The sequence below is a fragment of the Cynocephalus volans genome, chromosome 5, assembly GCF_027409185.1.
Source record: "Cynocephalus volans isolate mCynVol1 chromosome 5, mCynVol1.pri, whole genome shotgun sequence".
Taxonomy (NCBI): domain Eukaryota; kingdom Metazoa; phylum Chordata; class Mammalia; order Dermoptera; family Cynocephalidae; genus Cynocephalus; species Cynocephalus volans.
In genome coordinates this window covers 92,971,050-92,991,612 of record NC_084464.1, presented here as the reverse complement: position 1 = coordinate 92,991,612, position 20,563 = coordinate 92,971,050, and the positions used below count along the sequence as shown (strand labels likewise).

General features: G+C 39.4%; 1 protein-coding gene across 2 annotated transcripts; it reads right to left on the bottom strand.

Moving 5' to 3' along the window:
* Positions 1–286: 286 nt before the first annotated feature.
* Positions 287–16,400, bottom strand: PM20D2 (peptidase M20 domain containing 2). 2 transcript variants are annotated; one of them, XM_063097123.1, is made up of 7 exons: positions 15,874–16,400; positions 13,637–13,785; positions 10,649–10,791; positions 9,240–9,394; positions 4,806–4,941; positions 1,492–1,614; positions 287–1,355 (listed from the first exon to the last, which is right to left on the bottom strand). In XM_063097123.1, exons 1-7 carry the CDS (start codon positions 16,336–16,338, stop codon positions 1,201–1,203), a joined length of 1,326 nt encoding a protein of 441 aa, XP_062953193.1. In that variant the 5' UTR covers positions 16,339–16,400; the 3' UTR covers positions 287–1,200. The 2 variants fall into 2 exon arrangements, with proteins under 2 accessions (XP_062953193.1, XP_062953194.1); XM_063097124.1 differs by having other exon boundaries at positions 1,507–1,614.
* Between the last annotated feature and the right edge of the window lie 4,163 nt (positions 16,401–20,563).

Genomic DNA, 20,563 nt, shown 5'->3' with positions numbered 1-20,563 from the left:
TCTTGGGCTACCAAGCAAATACCTTATAGGAAGAGCCCAATCCTATCTGTCCATAATTTTTCCTGTTACATTATTTATTTATTTATTTATTTGAATTTTATTTTGTCAATATACAATGTGGTTGATTATTGTGGCCCATTACCAAAACCCCCCTCCCTCCTCCCTTTCCTCCCTCCCACCCATCAATGTCCTTTCTGTTTGCTTGCCGAATCAACTTCAAGGAACTGTAGTTATGTCTTCTTCCCCTCCCCCCCGTTTTTTTTTTTGTGTGTGTGTGTGTGTGTGTGAATTTATATATTTATTTTTAGCTCCCACCAATAAGTGAGAACATGTGGTATTTCTTTCTGTGCCTGACTTGTTTCACTTAATATAATTCTCTCAAGGTCCATCCATGTTGTTGTAAATCTGTTACTGTTATATTGAATTAGGAATTACTTTAATGCCATTTTGCAGAGTTAACTATATGTTTAAAAAAAAATTCTCATTTTTCCTTCATATGGTAAAACTAGGGCCGAGCCCGTGGCGCACTCGGGAGAGTGCGGCGCTGGGAGCGCGACGTCGCTCCTGCCGCGGGTTCGGATCCTATATAGGACTGGCTGATGCACTCACTGGCTGAGTGCCGGTCACGAAAAAGACAAAAAAAAAAAAAAAAAATATGGTAAAACTAAAGATTACTTGTACCTGAGTTTCTAGTTGTTTCCCACAAGCAATTCTGATTAAAAGTCTACTTTTATTATAAATGAAGAGGTTCTCTAAACCAAAACAGATAGTCAGATATTCCAAACAAACTTTGCCTAAATTTAGCACTTGAATTTTAAAACTTTAGAGAATAAATTTATTACGCTATACGACAAAACTTTCATGGGTGTCAATTCTGATTATAAGGTTTGAAATCTCTTGGACCTTTTACTATACACTCATACAACATATTATCACTGATAAACCACATATTGTCCAGCTTAAGAAATGGCATCACATACAGCTCCTGAAATATCACAATTCCATCAAGTATAGATTTTCAAAAATTTTCATTTTAGATGAGGTAATATGTTTTCTCCACATCCTGCCCTCACTTAACAGGCAAGAGGAATTTAACTCCTTTAAGACTGAAAAACAAGTATGCCCTTCTTCATTAAAAAAGATTAAAGAAAAAAAATCATCCTGTCTTGATAATTCATAAGTAGCTCCTAAATCTTCCTTTTATTCTATTGTATTTAAAAACTGTTCTTCTTGAAGTTTCAATTTAAAGTCTTCTCTGATTCTTTCCAGCAACTCTGGTTTAAAAATAACATCCAATGCAGTCATTGCCAGAGCTTTGGCTGTACGCAAAGTGTAGAACTGAGCTTCTTGTGATCCTAAAAAGTAGAGAAAATAAATAAAAATACCTCCATATTTATTAAAAATTAATTTATTTATTTCTCAAGTTAGCTCTTAATATCTACATTCTCTCTCCAACTCCCCAACACAATATAATAGGGCCAAAACGCTCACCTGCAGAACACTTACCCACAGCTTCGGTGTATTGTTCAGTATGATTCAAGGCATTGGATCCAATGTAAAAATACGGATGAAGCCCAGGAACCACAAAAGTAACATTTCCAAAATCAGTAGATCCTTGGAACACACAAAGTACATTTGGTTAAATATTTGAGTTATGAAGTTATATGCAGAATTCTGTACTTGGCTATAGTTTCATACGCTGTTGAAGGGATCTAGAGAAGTGAACTTCCTGGAGCGCTGTCCATATACTCATGCTTTCTTTCAGCACCTCACCTTCCACTGAGTCCTCAATCCACTCCAGTTTGCTTCCACCTCCTCGGTCACCATAGCAGCTCTCACAAAGGTCCCGAAGACTTGCCCTGGCCCAATGCCATGGCTACTTTCACTTGCCATCTTGACAGCATTTCACTGTCACCTACTCCCTTTCTTCCCTCTGTGACAGCACTAACATGGTGTCCTTTCTGCCTCTGATGGCACCTTCTTCTGTCTCCCTGGGGGTAAAGCCTCCTCTATCTGACCACAAAATATTAGTTACTCAAGACTCAAGACCAGGCCCTTTCTTCTTCTCACTCCATACTCATAAGATTTTGTCCATATGTATTGCTTCAAATTACCACCAACTCAAAATTTATTACCAGCTCCATACTCATACATCCCATTGCCAGCCTGATATCTGCTCTTGGATGTCTTCAAGGTAGATCAAACTTAACATATGCAAAGTCAAATTCAGATCTTCCTGTTCTTCTACTGCCACCTCACTTGTCAACAATACCTCCAACATATCTCAGAATCATAACTTTTCATGTTACCATCACCAACACCTGTTCCCAATCAGTCTATGCTATCATGATCTCTTGCCTGAACTCATACACTAGTTTCCTAATTGGTCTAGCAACATACTCTATTTGCCAATATTTTTTCAATCTTAACATGACCTGACTCCATCAGCTTTTTCTCTCATTTATCCAATATACCCCAGCCACCCTGGACACTTCACCATGCTGTCCCTCACCTCAGGACATTTATACATGCTGTCCCCTCTTCGCCTACTTAACTCCTACTTTACCCTTCAGACAAAGGAAGCTTCACTTCTCTCCACTGGCAAGATCTACGTCCTCTAGAACAGGCTCTCACAGAATTGTATTACTCTCCTTCACTGCACTTTTCAGCTTAGTTTTCTTTCCATTTATTGGATTATTTGGTTAGTGTTTATCTCACAAACTAGATTAGGAAGCTCTATAAGACAAGAAATGGTATTTTAAATCACTTTGCATCTAGCCTTGTTACAAAATCAACACACTAACATTTGCTAATTAAACCATACTAAAATCAAAGCCTTACGTTCATTCAATGGACATTTACTGAATGCTTATTATATGTCAAACACCATGCCGGGCAAAGTTAGAATATACAAGAATGAGTGTTAAGGAAACAAAAGAAGCGAAATCTGTAACAAACAGCAGCTAACATGTATCTGGAATTACCATGTTCCAAAGATAATCTAAGTGCTTCACATGTATTCTCATTAACACTTTGAACAGTTCCCATTTTATACATGAAGAAACCAAAGCTTACAGATATTAAATAACATGCTCATCATCTCATTGCTACTAGTTATGTGGCAAAATGTGACCATTTGTCTTCCCTCCTGTAGCAAGATGGCAGAAACCTGTTAGGGTAAAAGTACAGGACCATGAAGACTGCCTTGACAATAAACTCATGGTCTTCGATGCTGAGCTGAGCTCTCAATGCTGTTCAGAAAACACACACACTCTGTGATGTCCCTGGCCAACTCTTCTCAGTGGCAATTTTATCTTCCCTCCAGCCTATCACCTCAATGTTCACCATGTTCTACTAACAACTTCCTAGGGAGGACATCAGTGAATTCCCTGCCTTCCTCGCTGAACACTTACCTGCATCTACTTCTTGAAAGTATCTTCCTTTAAAAAATCTCTTCTTTTCCATATCTCCCACAAGCTTGTATCTACTCTACTTCCTTTTAAACTTAACTTTCTTGAAAAAGAAGTCTTCCTTTGCTGCGTCCACTATCTCATCAGTCAATGCAGTGATTAGAGAAGTGAGATCCAAATCTGGTCCCACCAGCCTTCAACTAGTTTCTTCCAGACAATGCATGAACTTCTGATCACTAGTCCAATGGACACCAGACCATACTTATCTTATTCAGTCTCTACAGCACCTGAAATGATTTACTCCTCCCTTCCTTCTAGAAGTTCTCTACTCCCTTGGCTCCCATGACTCTACTTTCCTGATTGTCTGGCTTTCTCTCTGACCACTCTGTCTCCTCCTCTGTCTTTTGTCTATCTCTTAAATGCTGGTAATCCCAGAGTTTCCATCTTTGGGTGTCTTCTCCCTCTATGTACCTGGACAACCTCACCAATACCTGTGTCTTCAGTTACCTCCCCTATAATGATAACTCCTAAATCTCCAACCTAGACATCTTTTGGGGTTCCAGATTCAACAGGCTACTGAACAGCTCTGCTTAGAAACCCTATAAGCACCTTAAATTTAACATGCTAATAATTTATATCAACCCACCTTACCCCAACCTGTTCTTTCTCTCAAACTCAATGAATGACATCAGCACCCCATTTTTATCACCAAGTCCTTTTGGTTTTACTTCATCAACATCTATTATTATATTTTAGGACATTCATCTCTAACTTGCAAATGTATTAGTAATAGTATGCTTTTAAAAGGAAAAATATATAAAATAACCCCAAACTTATGATTATTTAAATTCTAGTAGTTGGGGCTGAGCCCGTGGCGCACTCGGGAGAGTGCGGCGCTGGGAGCGCGGCGACGCTCCCGCCCCGGGTTCGGATCCTATATAGGACTGGCTGAGTGCCGGTCACAAAAAAAAAAGACAAAAAAAAAAATAAATAATAAATAAATTCTAGTAGTTGTATGTTATTCCTCGGAAACTGAAAATGCCCCAGACAACCAAGTACTTAGTAACCTGCTTATTGTGGTAACTGACAATGAATTAAAATTCTATTTCCCATTTCAGTAGCTTACTTAAATATTAGAACTAAGCAAATTTAATCACCAGAAATATTTAGAATACAGGCCAAACAGTAGGTTGGCTATTTCTAAAAATAGTCTGCTCATTTGACATTCTACACTCAATGAAGAGGCCATTAATTTCTCTTCCCTAACCATTGTTTGTGAAAATATTATTAAAAACATCAGCAGTACCTCCCTACCTCCCAAACCATTAAACAAAACCATTTAACCCAAGATGGTATTTCTCTTCCTCAAATAATAGCACAATATATAATAATTACCTGAAGGGTTATTCAACACTGTATCTTCTGAAATAAATTCTATTCCCAGCTGTTTTCCATTTTCCATATAAGCTTTCCAAAGACTTTTATTGGGAAGAACATTGTAATAATCATGTGCTCCAGCTTTAATTTCTACCTAATAAAAAATTACAAAACAAATTTTGAAATAAAAAACTCAGATTCAAGGCTTCCAGTCAAGATGATAGAATAGACGGTCCCCAGCATCACTGTCTCCCACAAATCAATTTACAACTAGTAAAAAGCAACGACAGCCAAGCTGGGGCCCCTAGAGCTCGGGGAAGAGAAGAGACGTATGGAGTTCATGAAGGGAGGAGAAGCCACAAGAGAAAGAAAGGATCCTCCCACAATTTTGAGCCCCGGCTGCTTCAAGGCTGGCCCTGGTGAGCACAAAGAGCGAGAGCTGGCAAAAGCTGCAGTTGTGACCTTCGTATGAACTTGCTTGGAGGCAGTAGGGGAAAAGAGAGCCTTGGTGGCCCCCAGGCCAGCAAGATTACTAACAGAGTTCCCATGGGCCCACACAGAAGCAAGGTGTCACAGATAACTGAAAAAAGGAGCCAATCAGAGGCTGGTGAGTCATCACAAGGGACCAGAATATGACCTGTCTCATGGGAAGTGTTTGAAGTGGGGGGGGGGGGGAGACGGGCCATCAGGGGAACATTGGGGCACAGCACGGACAGCTGATCGGCCCTCCATTCAGCACAGGCCCACTCACTGGAGACTGGTCAGGAGTATAGAACTGCAGGGGTGTAAGTTTTGTCCAGTCCAGAGTTTCCAAACAACCCAGGTGTACTGGATCTCAAGATCCAGAAGTGCTTACAAAGTCAACTAAAACGTGAGCTGCACAAAAAGCCTTCCCCAGTGAATCAGCAGCAAAACAGCAATTTAGATCAACCATAGGGCTCAAGGGTTGGTTCCCACAGGAAGTCCCCCCATTTTAGAAGTAACCGAAGGACAACAGATTAGTTCCAGTGCAGAGTTTAAGTGGTGGAAACAGAAAATAATCCAACACAGAACTGAAAGAAAAAACAAAATATCTACAGATCAGAGACAACGTATGATGTTAACCAGTAAAGGTCTAACACCACCAAAGAACACCTATAAAACCTAGAAGGGCTGAAGCTCCATGGGCTCCCAAACCAGGGAGAGGAGAGGGCTGTGGGCCTCAGACAAGCTGCCCCAATGACCACAACCAACAACCAGCCCAGCGAGGACCACTGAGCTACCACAAGAAGCACCCAGGGCTCCCAATTTGGGGCTGTTGGGGGCCAAGCACCTCAGTCACGACCCCTGACACCCACGACCAGCCCAGCCATGACCACCAAGCTGTTGCCAGAAGTGCCCTATACTCTCAGGGTGGGGTGGTGGTAGGGGGCTGAGAACCTCGCCGCCACAGGAAACGCCCTGGGCTCTCGAGCTGAGGCAGTGGGGGGCTAAGGGCCTCAGCCACGCCCCCCACAACATCCACCACCAGCCCAGAGATGACCACTGAGCCACCACTGGAAACACCCCAGGCTCCCGAGCCAGGGTGGTAGGGGGCCGAGGGCTTCAGGCATGGCCTCTGACATGTACATCCAGCCCAGCAATGACAGAGCCTCCACTGAAGTCTTCTGGTCTCTCCTGCTGGAATGAGGGGGGTGCCATGAGCCTCGACCACATCCCTCTCCTTCCTCCTCCCATTATATTTCCCTCCCCCTTCCCCTCTCCCTCTCTCCCACAACTGTTCTGCAACATCTTAGAATGTAAAATATATATTAATAAATAAATAAATAATAAAACAAAACAAAGTTTTCAAATCATTGATAGTTCTCTAACAGGAAAAGTTTTGAGAGAGGGCACTTTCTCTTCCAGATATATACTCTCAAATCTTACATATTCTTTTTTTTTTTTTTGTCTTTTTGTGACCAGTAAGGGGATCGCAACCCTTGGCACGCTCAGCCAGTGAGCTCAGCCAGTGAATGCACTGGCCGGCCATTCCTATCCTATATAGGATCCGAACCCGTGGCGGGAGCGCCACTGCGCTCCCCAAGCAGTGCACCATGGGGCCGCCCCGTATTTTCTATATTACATATTTTCTATATTGAGATTTCCTAGGACCCCATCTCCCTATGTTACACAGGCACCAAACCATACAATGTCACCAAGCTCTACACTAGCTAGGAAGTGTCAACTTCAGTCACCTAAGTAGAGTGTGGGAGAGCCCAAAACTTCCATTTTAACCAGCACCCCCAAGTAATTCTGATGCAGGTGGTCCAAAAATCACACTCTGAGAACACTGCTCTAGGACTCAATCTCCAAAAGAAAGAAATTAAACTTTACTAACATTCAGTATACAAGCTGACTGGTATACAAACTGACCCACTGCCTGGTCTGAAAGGTATAAAGGTACCCCGAGAGAAATACAGAAGATTCACAATGAGGAAGGCTTGGCAATGGTCCTCATTTATTAATTTCAGTGTATGAAGATACAGAAGCAGTTTATATGTGCCCAGTTAAGTAGACTTAGCAGATTTCATTTTGATTAAATCAAAATGGGCGATATTCCCTTCAAACTAAAGATAATACCAATAATGTTAGCAAAAAACCAATCATAAGGGCCGAGCCCGTGGCGCACTTGGTAGAGTACGGCGCTGGGAGCGTGGCGACACTCCTGCCGTGGGTTCGGATCCTATATAAGACTGGCTGGTGCGCTCACTGGCTGAGTGCCGGTCACGAAAAGGACCCCCCAAAAAAAAAAAAAAAAAACCCAATCATAAAATGGTAGAGATGACATTTCTTCTATTCTTGTCCACATCTAAGGTAGAATATGACAATCTAATCAGGTCTTACAAATCAGCCAAAATTTAATAAATTATTAAAAGACTATTTTAAATATAGATTTAAATCTAATTACAATGAATCTTACCCTAAGGAATACTGTACACCTTGAGATATTAGCTAATGATAACAGTGTATTATGTATTTTATCAGTAAACATTTTAAATATTTATAAATAAATAAGTTAATAAATGTTTACTTTTTTACTGTCCTAGGCTGTGGATGCTTTACTGTTCTCTTACATTAAACCAATACCTATCCTCTCTAGTGGCACATGAAGTTATGTCCTTGGCTCCTAACATTTGCCCATACAAGGGTACTTCAAAAGTTCATGGAAAAATAGAATTAAAAGATAATGCAAATCTTTCCATGAACTTTTTGAAATACTCTCTTATACCTATCTATTCACTACATCACAACATGAGCTTTTTTGTCTTTTTCGTGACCGGCACTCAGCCAGTGAGTGCACCGGCCATTCCTATGTAGGATCTGAACCCGCAGCGGGAGCGTCGCCACGCTCCCAGTGCCGAGTGCGCCACGGGCTCAGCCCAGCTTTTACATTCTTACCTTTGCTGACTACACTTCCTGTCTAGGAGCTCTCACTCTCTGTCCTTCACATATCTGAAAGTACGATCATCCTTCAAAGCTCAATTCAGGTCTACAGTCTTCCATGAAATCTTCTTAACAGCCTCAGACCACCTCTTTCCTGCTTCAGATCCCTCATGACACTTACCATCCACACTACTCTTAGGACACTTAGCATAAACTGAGAATCACTGCTGCTGGGAGACACTGCTACTACGTGAATAAATTATACATCTCTAGACTACTAAGAACAGGAAAAAAATAAGGTAATATATATAAAAGCTAGGCTCCAAACTCTTCATAAACATTATTTCATTTAATTCTCACAAGAATTTAATTAATAAATCTCATTTAATCCTAACATAGATTATGTTATTATCCCCAGTTTTCAAGTGAGAAAACAGAGGCCCAGAGATATTTAATAACATTTCTAAAGGTTAAGAAATTAGGGAGGCTGAGAAGCACAGGTCAATATCTTTCTCTCCAACTAGACCATGGGATCCTGCAGGTCAAGATTCAGATTTTATATTACTGACTTTAGAATTCAAGTCAACAAAACCTCTTGACTAAACTTGTGTCTATTTTAACTTTCATTCCAGCAAGCCTTAAGTATTTATATCACTACTACACATATCTATAACACCAAAAATAGCTTTTGCTGATTTTGCCATAAAATTCCCTTTATAAGAACTATACAGAATAATTCTAAAAGCATAACTGCCAATAAGGAAGGATATAATCTGCAAAAAGACAGGAATTCTAGCACAGCAGTATGAGAATTATTCTAATGACTATATAAGTAAGATGACTTATAGTCTTCCCTATTGCAGGCACTGAGTAAAATACATAAGAATTAAAGGCTTTCACATTAACTATTCGGCCAACTCATTTTGCATATGAATATCACCAAATGATAAAGAGGCAAGTTAAGTTTTAATCTAAATTAATATAGACAGCCCCAGCCCACATATATACCTCTGATTGTAACTTAGATTAATTCTTAAAAATTCTTACTGTGCACCCTGTAGACATAGCTGCAGCTCTGAAGCAATCTTCTGCCTTTTTAGTCAAAACTTGAAGTTCTTTCATTGAGGGTGCACGGAAGTAATAGATTAATTCAGAATAACAGGGAATGATATTGGGTTTTACACCACCATTTTTTATTATACCTATAAAAAGAACCAAATTACTGGAATTAAGCTTGGTGACCATTTCTTTAAGCTTAAATATACCCATAAAGTTTTCAGCCAATATGTACATAACGAAAAACAATTTAAACTTACTAGTTTCACAGATATACCAATCAAAGACTTTGATGTGTTATACAGCATAAGTTTCTATATATAGGGTGGTATTTTCTAGCTAACAGGAAAAAAATTGACTACATGCATTTTACGAAATTTATGTTTAGAAATTATGATCCAGACTATAAAGAAACTGTTGGAAATTATACAACAAAAAGTAAACTTAGCAATATCTTAAGCTTTCTGGAAGACTTTTTTCAGTAGGCTTTATTACAGTTGTACATTTTGATAAACTTCCCACATAAAAAAAGGAAAAACAATGATATGAGGTTCTGTAATTACTCTTGTACCTCAAGAAATCCATGAATATTTGAAATGTGAAAATAATTTTCATGCCAAGAAGAAACCAATGCAACCTAAAGTTCACTAAGTACTATCAACTTTTAAAACAAATGCATTCATTTGGAACTACACAGAATGAAGATTTATCAATTCAAAGTAATAGCTAAAATAAATATGCAAAATCTAATTTATATGACTTACTTTAAAAAAAAATTTCTACATATTGTTTGTTCCCTTTAAAGAAACTAAGGCAGGAAGCTGGTAAAAGTACAATTTACACATTAACTTCAGCCTGTGACAAAATCAGGTAAGGAATAGATATTACAATAAAACAATTTCCTAAATCATAAAAATACATTTGTACCTTCAAAATAGTACTTTATTACTGTATTTATATTATGGTGATACACATAATTTTAAAAGACATTACTCAGGATTAACAGCACTTGAGTAAGTAAAACTAATAATCATTACACCTTTTTATAAACTGAGGAAATGACAAAATTCTGTTATCATTAGGAGAGAGTGAAGATAACTGGAAAATCGGGTTCCAACTTTCAAATACACTCAGAAAGAATGTACCTCCTTACATAAAACCCTTATCTGTTACTCAAAGATGACTATCCCATTTATGTACAATAATCATCACCGCCTTCCTACCCACAAACATCCTAGTATGTTATCACATGAATTTCCGCAAATATCTAAAAATTTTAGAATACGCATGACATAGATAAAATGTTTCCAAATGGTTTAAAAAAATCAAATATTAAGTAATTATATTGCAGTTAAATATATTAAGCACCATCTATTATACAAAGTGTCTGACATTCATACCATGAGCTCTCCAGTTTGGTTTCATTTGCTGTCTTAACACAGACAGATTGTTGTAGGCAAGAACAGCAGCATCTAATGCATTTACTCCTTCCCAGGGATAAGCAGCAGCATGAGATGCTTTTCCATAGTATTTCACAGTCATACTACAAAATAAAAAATCATTTGAAATGTTTTTCCAATACTGCTAAGGTAAGATAATCCAAGGAGTTAGAATTACCCAACTATTACTTAAAATTAATTCACACCGCTGCAATTTTGATTTGCAAATCATTTGTAGTAGTAACTCTGTAATTTATTTACATTAGTTACAGTTTATTATTATGTAGCACAGTGCCTGATACAGAGAAGGCATTCCAAAAGGAGAGAAAAAGAAAACTGCTCAACCATCCTCCTGCACAGACTAAATGTGTACATAATTCAATTCAAACAAACATGCAATACTGCATTAGGTGCTGGAATTATTAAAAAAAAAAAAAAAAAAAAAGGATTCTGTCTCCCTTGACCCTGCCTTGTGAGAGTTCTACATCAAAGGTATGCAAAAATTCAAATAATTCCTTCTTAAGGGGAAGGTCAAGGAAACACAGGAAGGTAACATTTGAAATGGGTTAAGATAACCTGACGATCAGATTATACTCACAATGTTATCACAAGATACCCTAGCAGTAAGTCTGTTGGTTCCTGATCAATATTTTATTAATGTTTTAAAATACCTATGTCACTAATATTTTTAAAGTTTATAAATTATTGTTACTCTACTTACAGTTCTCATACCAGTCTAACTACTTGGATACAAAAGAAAAAAAAACCAATACATATAGAAAAAGGATTATGTATTAGTTACTTATAAAGCTCCATGATTAACTTGCTTAGGTAACACTTTTTTTTAAAGCCTGATTAATAGTTTCCACATTCAGATTATTAAAAAACCACTCTGTACTTTTTTTTTAAATGGGCTAAATTCAGGAGTCTTTAGAATGCTCATGAAATTTCTTGACTGATTACAACATTGATGGCAGAACAAAAACAAGTAAAAGCATCTCCAAACCTATTTACAAAATTTTAGGATACCTGTTATCTTCTCTCTATATATCTTATCACCATCACTTTGAAAGTGGAATTTTATCAAAAGTGGTGATAAACAGATTTGATCACACCAGCCTCAGTACTGGACAGATCTAGGCAACAAAACCACAGAGGAACAGTTAACCTATTAGATGGAGAGAACAAATCTATGGTTATTAAAAGGGGGAAGGGGAGGGGAATAGGGGAGGGAGGAAACTGGATAAGGGGCATAAAGAATAAGCATGATTTGTAAGAACAAATATGCTAATAAAAAATAAATTTTTTAAAAAGTGGTGATAATTATAAAAAGGAAAAGGATGTCCTTTATGAAAATGGCTCTAGAACCATTTCTTACAGGGTTTACATCTATGTACAATTAAACCACAATAAACTACAGGAAGAGAAATATTATGGTTGCTTTATATCAGCGTTAGTATTAAGGCTTAAAAGCATATTTTAGGGGTCGGCCGTGGCTCACTCGGTAGGGTGTGGTGCTGATAACACCAAGGCCACGGGTTTGGATCCCATATAGGGATGGCCATATGGCCGGTATGCTCACTGGGTGAGCGTGGTGCTGACAACACCCAGTCAAGGGTTAAGAACCCCTTACCGGTCATCTTTGGGGGGGGGGGGGGGAAGCATATTTTAGACAAACTGATATGGAATTATTTTAAAGGCATATTGTTTTTAATTTAAAGGTGCAAGAACCAGAGCAGTAATATATTGAGCTGAATATTCAGGGAGGAAAACCTTCCCTCAAAATTTAATTTACACATGTACCTATTTATGTCCTATAAATACACTAAAAAAAGTCCTGAAAAAATACATACCTCTAGAGAAGTGACTATATTTGGGAAATGTGGTGAATAGGGACAACTTGCTTTATCTTATTCATTGTCAGAAGTTTTCAGGATAAATGGATTAGTAATTTTAAAAAAATTAAATCCTGACCTTGTTCCCTTTTCCATCTTAAAAGATGACCAATGAGAAACCTAAGAAGCCAGACACGAAAAAGACTGAGGCCAAGTGGGCTGACTTAAGAATCAAGACCAAAAAGCCTAACTTAAGTCCAAGTAGGCTAATGGGCTGGGAAGCCTGCCTACAGCTGCAGGCCCCTTCCAGCCAAAGGCATTGGCAGAAATTCCTAATGCCTAATGTTTTCCAGAAGCAAAAGTTGAAAGATTCTTCCTACTATCACAGTATCAATTCCCAGTGATAAGAACAAAGATACCAGAACAATTAAAATGATCACCCTCTAAAAACAAGGCCTTGGTGGGGCACTAAGAGGTGAGATACCTGGTTACTACTATGGTTGAAATTCCTGGTGTAAAAAATTCAAACCACTTCAATGATGCATGCTCCTAGGTAGCAAAAAAGTAAGTTCCTCAACATAGAGAAAGAGAAATGAAAAGTTTTAGCAGAGAAATCTGAAAAGCATAGACTGAAAAATTCCACTAAAATCCACAGCTACTGTGGATTCTCTCTCAGGATATAATTTACCCTCTTTGCAAATAATTCAAATTAAAGTAAATAAAATGGAGATGTGTTTTCTTCCCAAGTCTAACAGAACTGTCTCTTGCAAATCTATTCAACTGCAACGGCAACTCCGTATCAAAGAATAGATGCTTTACAGAAACCAGATTACTCTCAGACGGTTCAACATAGAACATAAACGTCAACATGTTCTGTGTGCTATTTCTATGCTTTTTAGGCTCTATGACTTTAATACTCCAATTACGAACATCATAATAAATCCCAATTAGAAGAGGCTTTAAAAATGTCATTCAATGGAAATCAAGATACCGCATTATCTTTCAATTTACTTTTTAAATGTATAAATGTGGAGTTTTAGTCTCTCGTTTAGACATAAAAGTATTCTATAGCCTGTTTTCCACTAAGAAGTTTATCCTCAACTTGATTACTTACTCATGTTCAGCGACATCTGGTAGATAAGCAGCATTCTCTTGAGATGGATGGGCCATAAGAACAACATCAAGATTTTTAAAAGCCCCTGCTTCAATTAAGTCAATTTTGCCACCACCATCTTCTTCTGCAGGGGTTCCCAGGACAATTACCTAAAAGGAAATACCCATGTCAGAGCAAAACAACTAAAAATCCTTAGTAGGAAAATATCAAACAGGTTCTCTTGCATATGTATTCACAATCTACATTCAAGTCCTTAAACTATGGAGAGAGGTTTTGTTCTCTGACACTTATGCAGTGGGCATAAATATGGTGCTAATTTAACCACAAAATGTAATTTACATTGTTATAACAATTTGGTGAAAAGTATGTACTACAGACATTACAGGAAGTTTTTCCCAATTTTATATAACTAATGGCACTGATAAAAAAAATTAAATACTAGTTCCTTAAAATTCATTAAGATGTATTTCTTAAAGCTTCTTGACTAAGCCTTTGAGTACACGTATATAATTATTCATAAGCACTTTACTAGTAAGGAACTTTCCAGTGACTTACTAGTTATCCTCCTAACACCCCTGTAAGGTAGGTGAGCCATCTGGGTCATCATTTTAGGGAGAGTGGTTTTGAAGTACAGAGTGAAGTGTCCTGCCCCAGGTCACAGACAAGTCTTCAGACAGGGCTGGGATTAAATTTCCTGACCTTAAAGCCTGAATTCTAATTCCTTACTGAGCTATCTTGTTAAAAGGTCTAAACTTATTAATTCCTTATGAAGAACATTAAACAAAGCTTAACAACCATGGTTAGAAACGGCCACTATTACACAAACTTACTAATTCGATTCCACCAGTTCAACCAGGCAGATTTATTGGTCACCAAACACCTAATTAAACAAAAGAGAACTTTACAGAATAAAAATTTTACTTTGATACTTAAGCTTAACTTCTTCAAACAATTTTAAAAAGCAAAGAAAAATTATCTATAAACAGCTAATACACTTTTAAACGTCATGTATAAAGATACAATGGAACAAGGTGGAAAAAATTCTTGGCTTGCAAAGGAAAATCAACTTAAATTCCATTTTCAGGTAAGACAGATAACCTTGCTAAAACTGAGAACAACCGTTTGAAATTAGAAGTCTGTACCTTTCCTAAAATCTAGCTTTCTTTACAAGTTATAAAGCATCCAAACTCTTAGATTAGGCTGCACTTAACTCTTAACCCTTGACTCATTAACTATGACATGCATTGCTGACTACTCAGAACCTTTCATAAACCTTGTTAACGTCAAATCTCTCCAGTGTTTCATGCAATGGCAGGACACCCCCTCCTCCCCAACCAAAGCAAAAACCTAACCAAATACAAAAACAAGCCCAAAGAGGCAGAAAAGACAGCTAAAGAGAAGAAGCCACAAAAGATGAAAATGTTAGGATAAAAGAGAAAGGTTACTGACATTAGAAAAAAATGGGCTAAAAAAATATGAAAATAAAACATGTTTTCCCCTTAACCTGAATGATGATTGAATCTTAGCTCACAGAATGTAAATATACCACCTGGAAAAACAGTAATACAAGATTAAACTTGCTCTATGACAAACATAAACGAATTCCCCCATTTAAAGAATCCAGATATTTCTTAAAATCATGAAATGAAAATTTAAGGATGAACTCATCTATGCAGTAAATGTTCATTCGCTTCCCCATTACCTGTATTTGTATGCTTCTAGAGGTTTGGTGGTTCTAACCACCAAAAATTCCTATCCAAATACCACTGATTCGAGCCACAACAGCTCCCACATCTGATACAAACAAAAGATTTTCTGGAACCTAATAAAGAGGGGCTGCAGGTTTCCCTACAAAAATGACTTCCTCCAGAGATTGCACAACCTTGTCAACAAACTGAAGTCGCCTCTCAGTTACCAAAAATAACCCGTAACGAAAACCAGGCTAGGTTCTAAGTTCTTTCTTGAGGGACAGCCTACTGGGTTGTTTACAACTACAGAAGAGAAGACAAAAATCTGCAAAACGTCGCTAGGTCAGCAACACGTGAACTCCTGACTTATTCGCCGGCTCTGTTCTACTTTTTGGCAAAGGCGAGGGCTGCACGTTGAGAACCATCCCCTACACCTGTCCAGCGGCGGGAGAGGACGGAGGCGCACGGGATGCCCAGGGGTCCTGGCACTACCCGGTCACCCTCAGCCAGGGCAGTCGGATGCAGTCCCGCGCCCGGGGCCCCCCTCACCTTCACGGGCGGAGGCGGCCCGGGGAGGCTCTCCAGGGCCCCCTTTACGCCCAGCGCGGCCGCCGCCCCGACCTCGGCGATGAGGTTGTGGCCGCAGGCGTGGCCGATGCCCGGCAGCGCGTCGTACTCGCACAGAAAGCACAGGTGCAGCGGCCGCCGCGCGGCGCTCGGCTCCTGGACCCCCGCAGGCTCCCACTCGGCGCGGAAGGCCGTGGGCAGCTGGTAGTGCGGCTGCACCGCCCAGGAAGCGGCCGGCGATTCCCTTTCGAAGAAGCTCGTCAGCACCCGGTGGGCATGGTGCTCCTCGTAGGCCAGCTCCGGCTCGCTCCAGATCGCGCGGCTCAAGGCCCCCAGCCGCTCGGCCGCCTCGTCGATGCGCTCCGCCGCGCGCAGCTTCAGCAGCTCCAGCTCGGAGACGCCACAGCATGCGCCCCCCTCCACGGGCCGCTGCTCTCCGGGTCTCATCGTGCCCACAGCCGGTTACCCTCCGCGCTCCGCTCGGTCGCCCCCGGCTTCCTGGCCCGCAGCAGCCCCCCAACGCCTGCGCACGCGCCCGGCGGCTGCAAGAACTCCAGCGGCTGTGGCGGCGCAGGTCGGCTACAAGGCTCGTGCAGACCCGCCCCCGGCCTCGGGCCCCGCCCCCAGCGCCTCCCGGAAAACCAGGTCCGACCTGTGCACCCCTGCGGCTGCTCAGCCCTGGGCCGGGTGGGGACGGTGGGAAGAAGGGAGAGCTTGACACTTGTCTCTCCCTCCCATCGCCTTGTCTGTCCTGGCAAATGAATTATGCTCTAAAATCATTGTTACTTTTCCGTTGTTGCTTATTTCCCACAGCAGCAGAACGAGAACGGTTTTATTGGTTACTAGCCATCAGAGACAAAGTGGAACGTTTTCCTCTGAAAAACGCTACTCCTTTCTAGTAATAGTAATAAAAATGGTACACGGCTTTTAGATACTTAAAGAGGACGTCAAAATAAGTGCTATACAAAGAACACGGGTCTACAGACTCTATACACCTAAGTTCTCGGTACTTTCCCCACCTTCTCCTTGAGGTTGTATTATCTAAAAGCTGTGACGACCCTAGACAGTTTTCTCTGAACAGTTTTCTTATTTCTAGAACAGCACCTGGATTATATAGTAAGCTCTCAAAATGCATTAGCTATTACATTATATTACATTGAATAGAATGGAATCAAGAATTTAAAATGAGGTTTTTAAAAAAACAACCAAAGAGATAACCAAAAGATTTATGATAATAAATATTCATACTATTTTGTTGATTTGGACAGTTTTGAATAGTAACAATTTTGAAACGGAATATGTGACTAGTTGCATTTATAATTTTAATTGATGCTGAACTCAAGCAGCATGATATGTGCAGCTGGTGTTCACAGTATAACTGGGTTTTAAATTACCCAGTGAAGAAATTCAGGATGTGATATCCTTGTTTTTCTCCAGAGTGAAGCACAAAGTCTGAAAAACTGTTGTTGATGATATGCCTATTAATAACACTGTACAGGTTCATGTTCTGAGGTTTTCCACATATTAAAAGTTTCTATCAGCTCTTCATACTCTACCATCTCTTTCCTCAATTTGTCACAACTATGTTAAGTGGGACACAATATATTTATGTAATAAACCAAGTGTATTTTTTGAAAAGAAGTCTAAAAGAAGCTAACACATGTGAAGACTATTAACTACTGTTTTTACTACTCTATATACTAACAATACCACAGTAAATGTCATTCTAAAAAACAGTCTCTCAGTTGACACCCTAAACGAAACTCAGCCCTTAAGACAACAAATGCGGTATTAAATTCCTGGACCTCCTTGACTATACTTAACAAACCTTACTCTGGTATACTTCTGACAAAAATCCTCCCTATACCTATGAGATTCAATATTATTGTGCCCAGTTAGATGGCTAAAAATAAAGGGGGGTGGCCTGTTAGAGCAAAAACAATAGGTGACATTTGCAGAGCACTTACTCTGTGCCAGGTACTGTTCCAATTCATTTAATCCTCATAACCACCTACGAGGTTGTTAATGTGATTATTTATCTTCACTTTACAGATGAGTGTCCAAGATTTACACAGCTAGTAAATAGTGGACTCGGTACAGAACAGAAGCCAGAGTCTGACTCCAGTGGCTTGCTTTTAGCCACTGTGCTCTATTGCTTGTGTAAACAGACATCCAAATGCATAAACCCGTCTACAGCTTATCTGTTCATATCAGAACCCATAACAATTACTCATTTTGAATCAATTTTACTGCAGCAATTCGGCATCAGTAGAATTCATGTTTGTTCTCAGGCAGTGATAAACAGCAAGAGAAAAGGGGTACATATAAATTGTATATAGAGACTGCTATTTATATTGCTTGTTACAAATTAACAAGAGCTGTCACTTGAGGTGGAGAAATGGTAGATTCATGTTGAGCTCTGTTCCTTAAGGATATGTGTGTCTGTGTGTGTGCACGTGTATTAAGTATCTATTATTGACACACTGTATTTCTTACACATGGTTACTTTGCATCCTTGAATTCATTTATTTGATAAATTGTGATCATTTGTTGAATGTATATCTTCTCCTCTTGTTTTCCCACTGTGTTCCCCAGTACCTAACTAACATCGTATCATTATGATATAGTTCTTCCTCTATATCAATAAATATTTGTTGGCTGATTATTCTTCTCGAATCTAATAAGCTAACTGAGTAATGGAAGCAATTAACCAATTAATTGCTGTTAAGCAATTAAACTACACTAATTACGTGCAGATACTGTGTATGTCAATGTTACGCTTATTCCTAGACTTCTCAGTCCTTTACCTGGAGTTGGAGGGCAAAAAGAATGGCTTCTGGAAGCTGATAAAGTTCGATATGTGGCCTTCTTGAATCTGGTCAGCTCAGATTAGTTTCATTTCTATCTATAATATTCATGGAAGTGTCTACCTTCTATCTATGTGCTGCTGCCAAGAAGCCTGCAATTATTTTTACAAATACAAAAATATTTTAAAAACCCCCTTTCCTTTAGCTGGTGCTGGATCAGAAGAAACAATACAATATTCACAATTTAGTATTAAAGTGTGAATTTTTTACTTTGGGAAGAGAGGGAGGAGAGAGTTCTCACTTGAGGACTGATTTTTTTTTGGTGGGGGGGCAGCTGACTGGTACAGGGATCAAATCCTGGACCTTGGTGTTCATCAGTAACTGTTCTAACCTGCTAAGCTAACTGGCCAGTCCCTTGAGAACTGATCTTAAAATATAATGATGCCACTTCGCTGGCTGCTCAAAAAACCAGCCACCGTCACAACTGATTCAATGACTTTGAGAACAGGAAATTCACGACAAATGGGTGCTTTGGTGGAAAGAGTAAGTAAAAGTAAGTTTTTACCCTGGAAAAGCAACACTATTCATGATTGAAATACAGACTGCTGAAGTCCAGCTTCAGCGACGGGTGGGTACCCGAAAAGGGGTGGAGAGGGTCGGCGAAAATAACAAACACAGACTGGAGACCTCAATGCATCAATATGCACGTTCTCTCTCTGCGGCTGTCAGCGTGTTGCAGCTGGAGCCCAGTAGAGCATGAGACAATGCCTTTTATTTATATTTTTCTCTACAGGGGGGTTTTGGGTACTATTTTTATTGTATCAGCAAGCTTAAATCAATAGTCCAAAAAGCAGGGAGGAAACTTTTTTAGAGGTCAGCTAGTCCTTTTTGTCAGCATGTCTCAGGTGATCAACTCATGCTTCTTTTTCCTGGAATCTCAGGTTATCAGATCGGCCATCCCTTCATTGTCTTGAAGTTATCTTGTGACCTTTGTTAGCAAGCTGTGGTTAATGTCCACCCTATTAACAGGGTGGCAGCTATTTTGGTTAAATACAACTTTGCTAAAAGGAAAAAATGTTAACATTTAAATTCTAATGGGGGTCTAATGATTTTATGTTCTAATGCAATGAACCTACTGTTCATATGGAAAAAGAACAGTGGATATTTGAGCAGCATTATCATGCACATTTTAAGGTTATGCATTGCCTGTGGCCCTGTAATCTTGATCTAAATGTTAAAGTGTCCTTGTGCACAGCACCATCCCTCACAAAACTAGGTTGTACTCTCTTATTCTTCTAAGATCTAATTTTGCAGGTTTAATAATTTTACAGCATATATTTTTATCCCAACACCTGATTCTTAATGATTTATTTAAAACTGGACACCACCAAGTAAAGGGAATTCTACAGTTTCATTCCCATGTACTTAATTTATCCCAATCATATAATTTCCCATTAATACCCACCATTCTCTTGCCATTAATATAATGTCCAGTAAATGATGTTTGCCAACTTACATTAGTAAGTAGCTCATATTTAGTCATGAGCGGTGCTTTTGGAACATATGTTGGTGTGGTCAATTTATCATAAGGGGATAATTTTAAATTGTCCAATTTACTCGGATCCTCTGTGGGAATGTTTAGTTCAATGACCGCAAAATCATTTGTGTTATTTTTATAATCTTTTGGGAATTCAGAGAACTGCCACGCTAACCAAAATATCGAAAGAGAAAGCAAAAGCCGTACCACGAAGCCGAGGCAGTAGCCCTTACGGTTGTAGCAAGTGCTCGTAGCTGCGGCCTTGCCAACTCGGAGAGGGCAGCCCAAGCTGATTCCTGTAGGATCCTGCCATGGCGTCGACTGCGCC

Excerpts from the sequence above, each read along its gene's own strand:
- PM20D2 (XM_063097123.1), bottom strand. The coding sequence starts at position 16,338 with ATGAGACCCGGAGAGCAGCGGCCCGTGGAGGGGGGCGCATGCTGTGGC. Across the intron at positions 9,395-10,648 it reads ACCAAACTGGAGAGCTCATG|GTATAATAAAAAATGGTGGT; the intron begins GTATGAATGTCA and ends TTCTTTTTATAG. Across the intron at positions 1,615-4,805 it reads AGTGTTGAATAACCCTTCAG|GATCTACTGATTTTGGAAAT; the intron begins GTAATTATTATA and ends GTGTGTTCCAAG.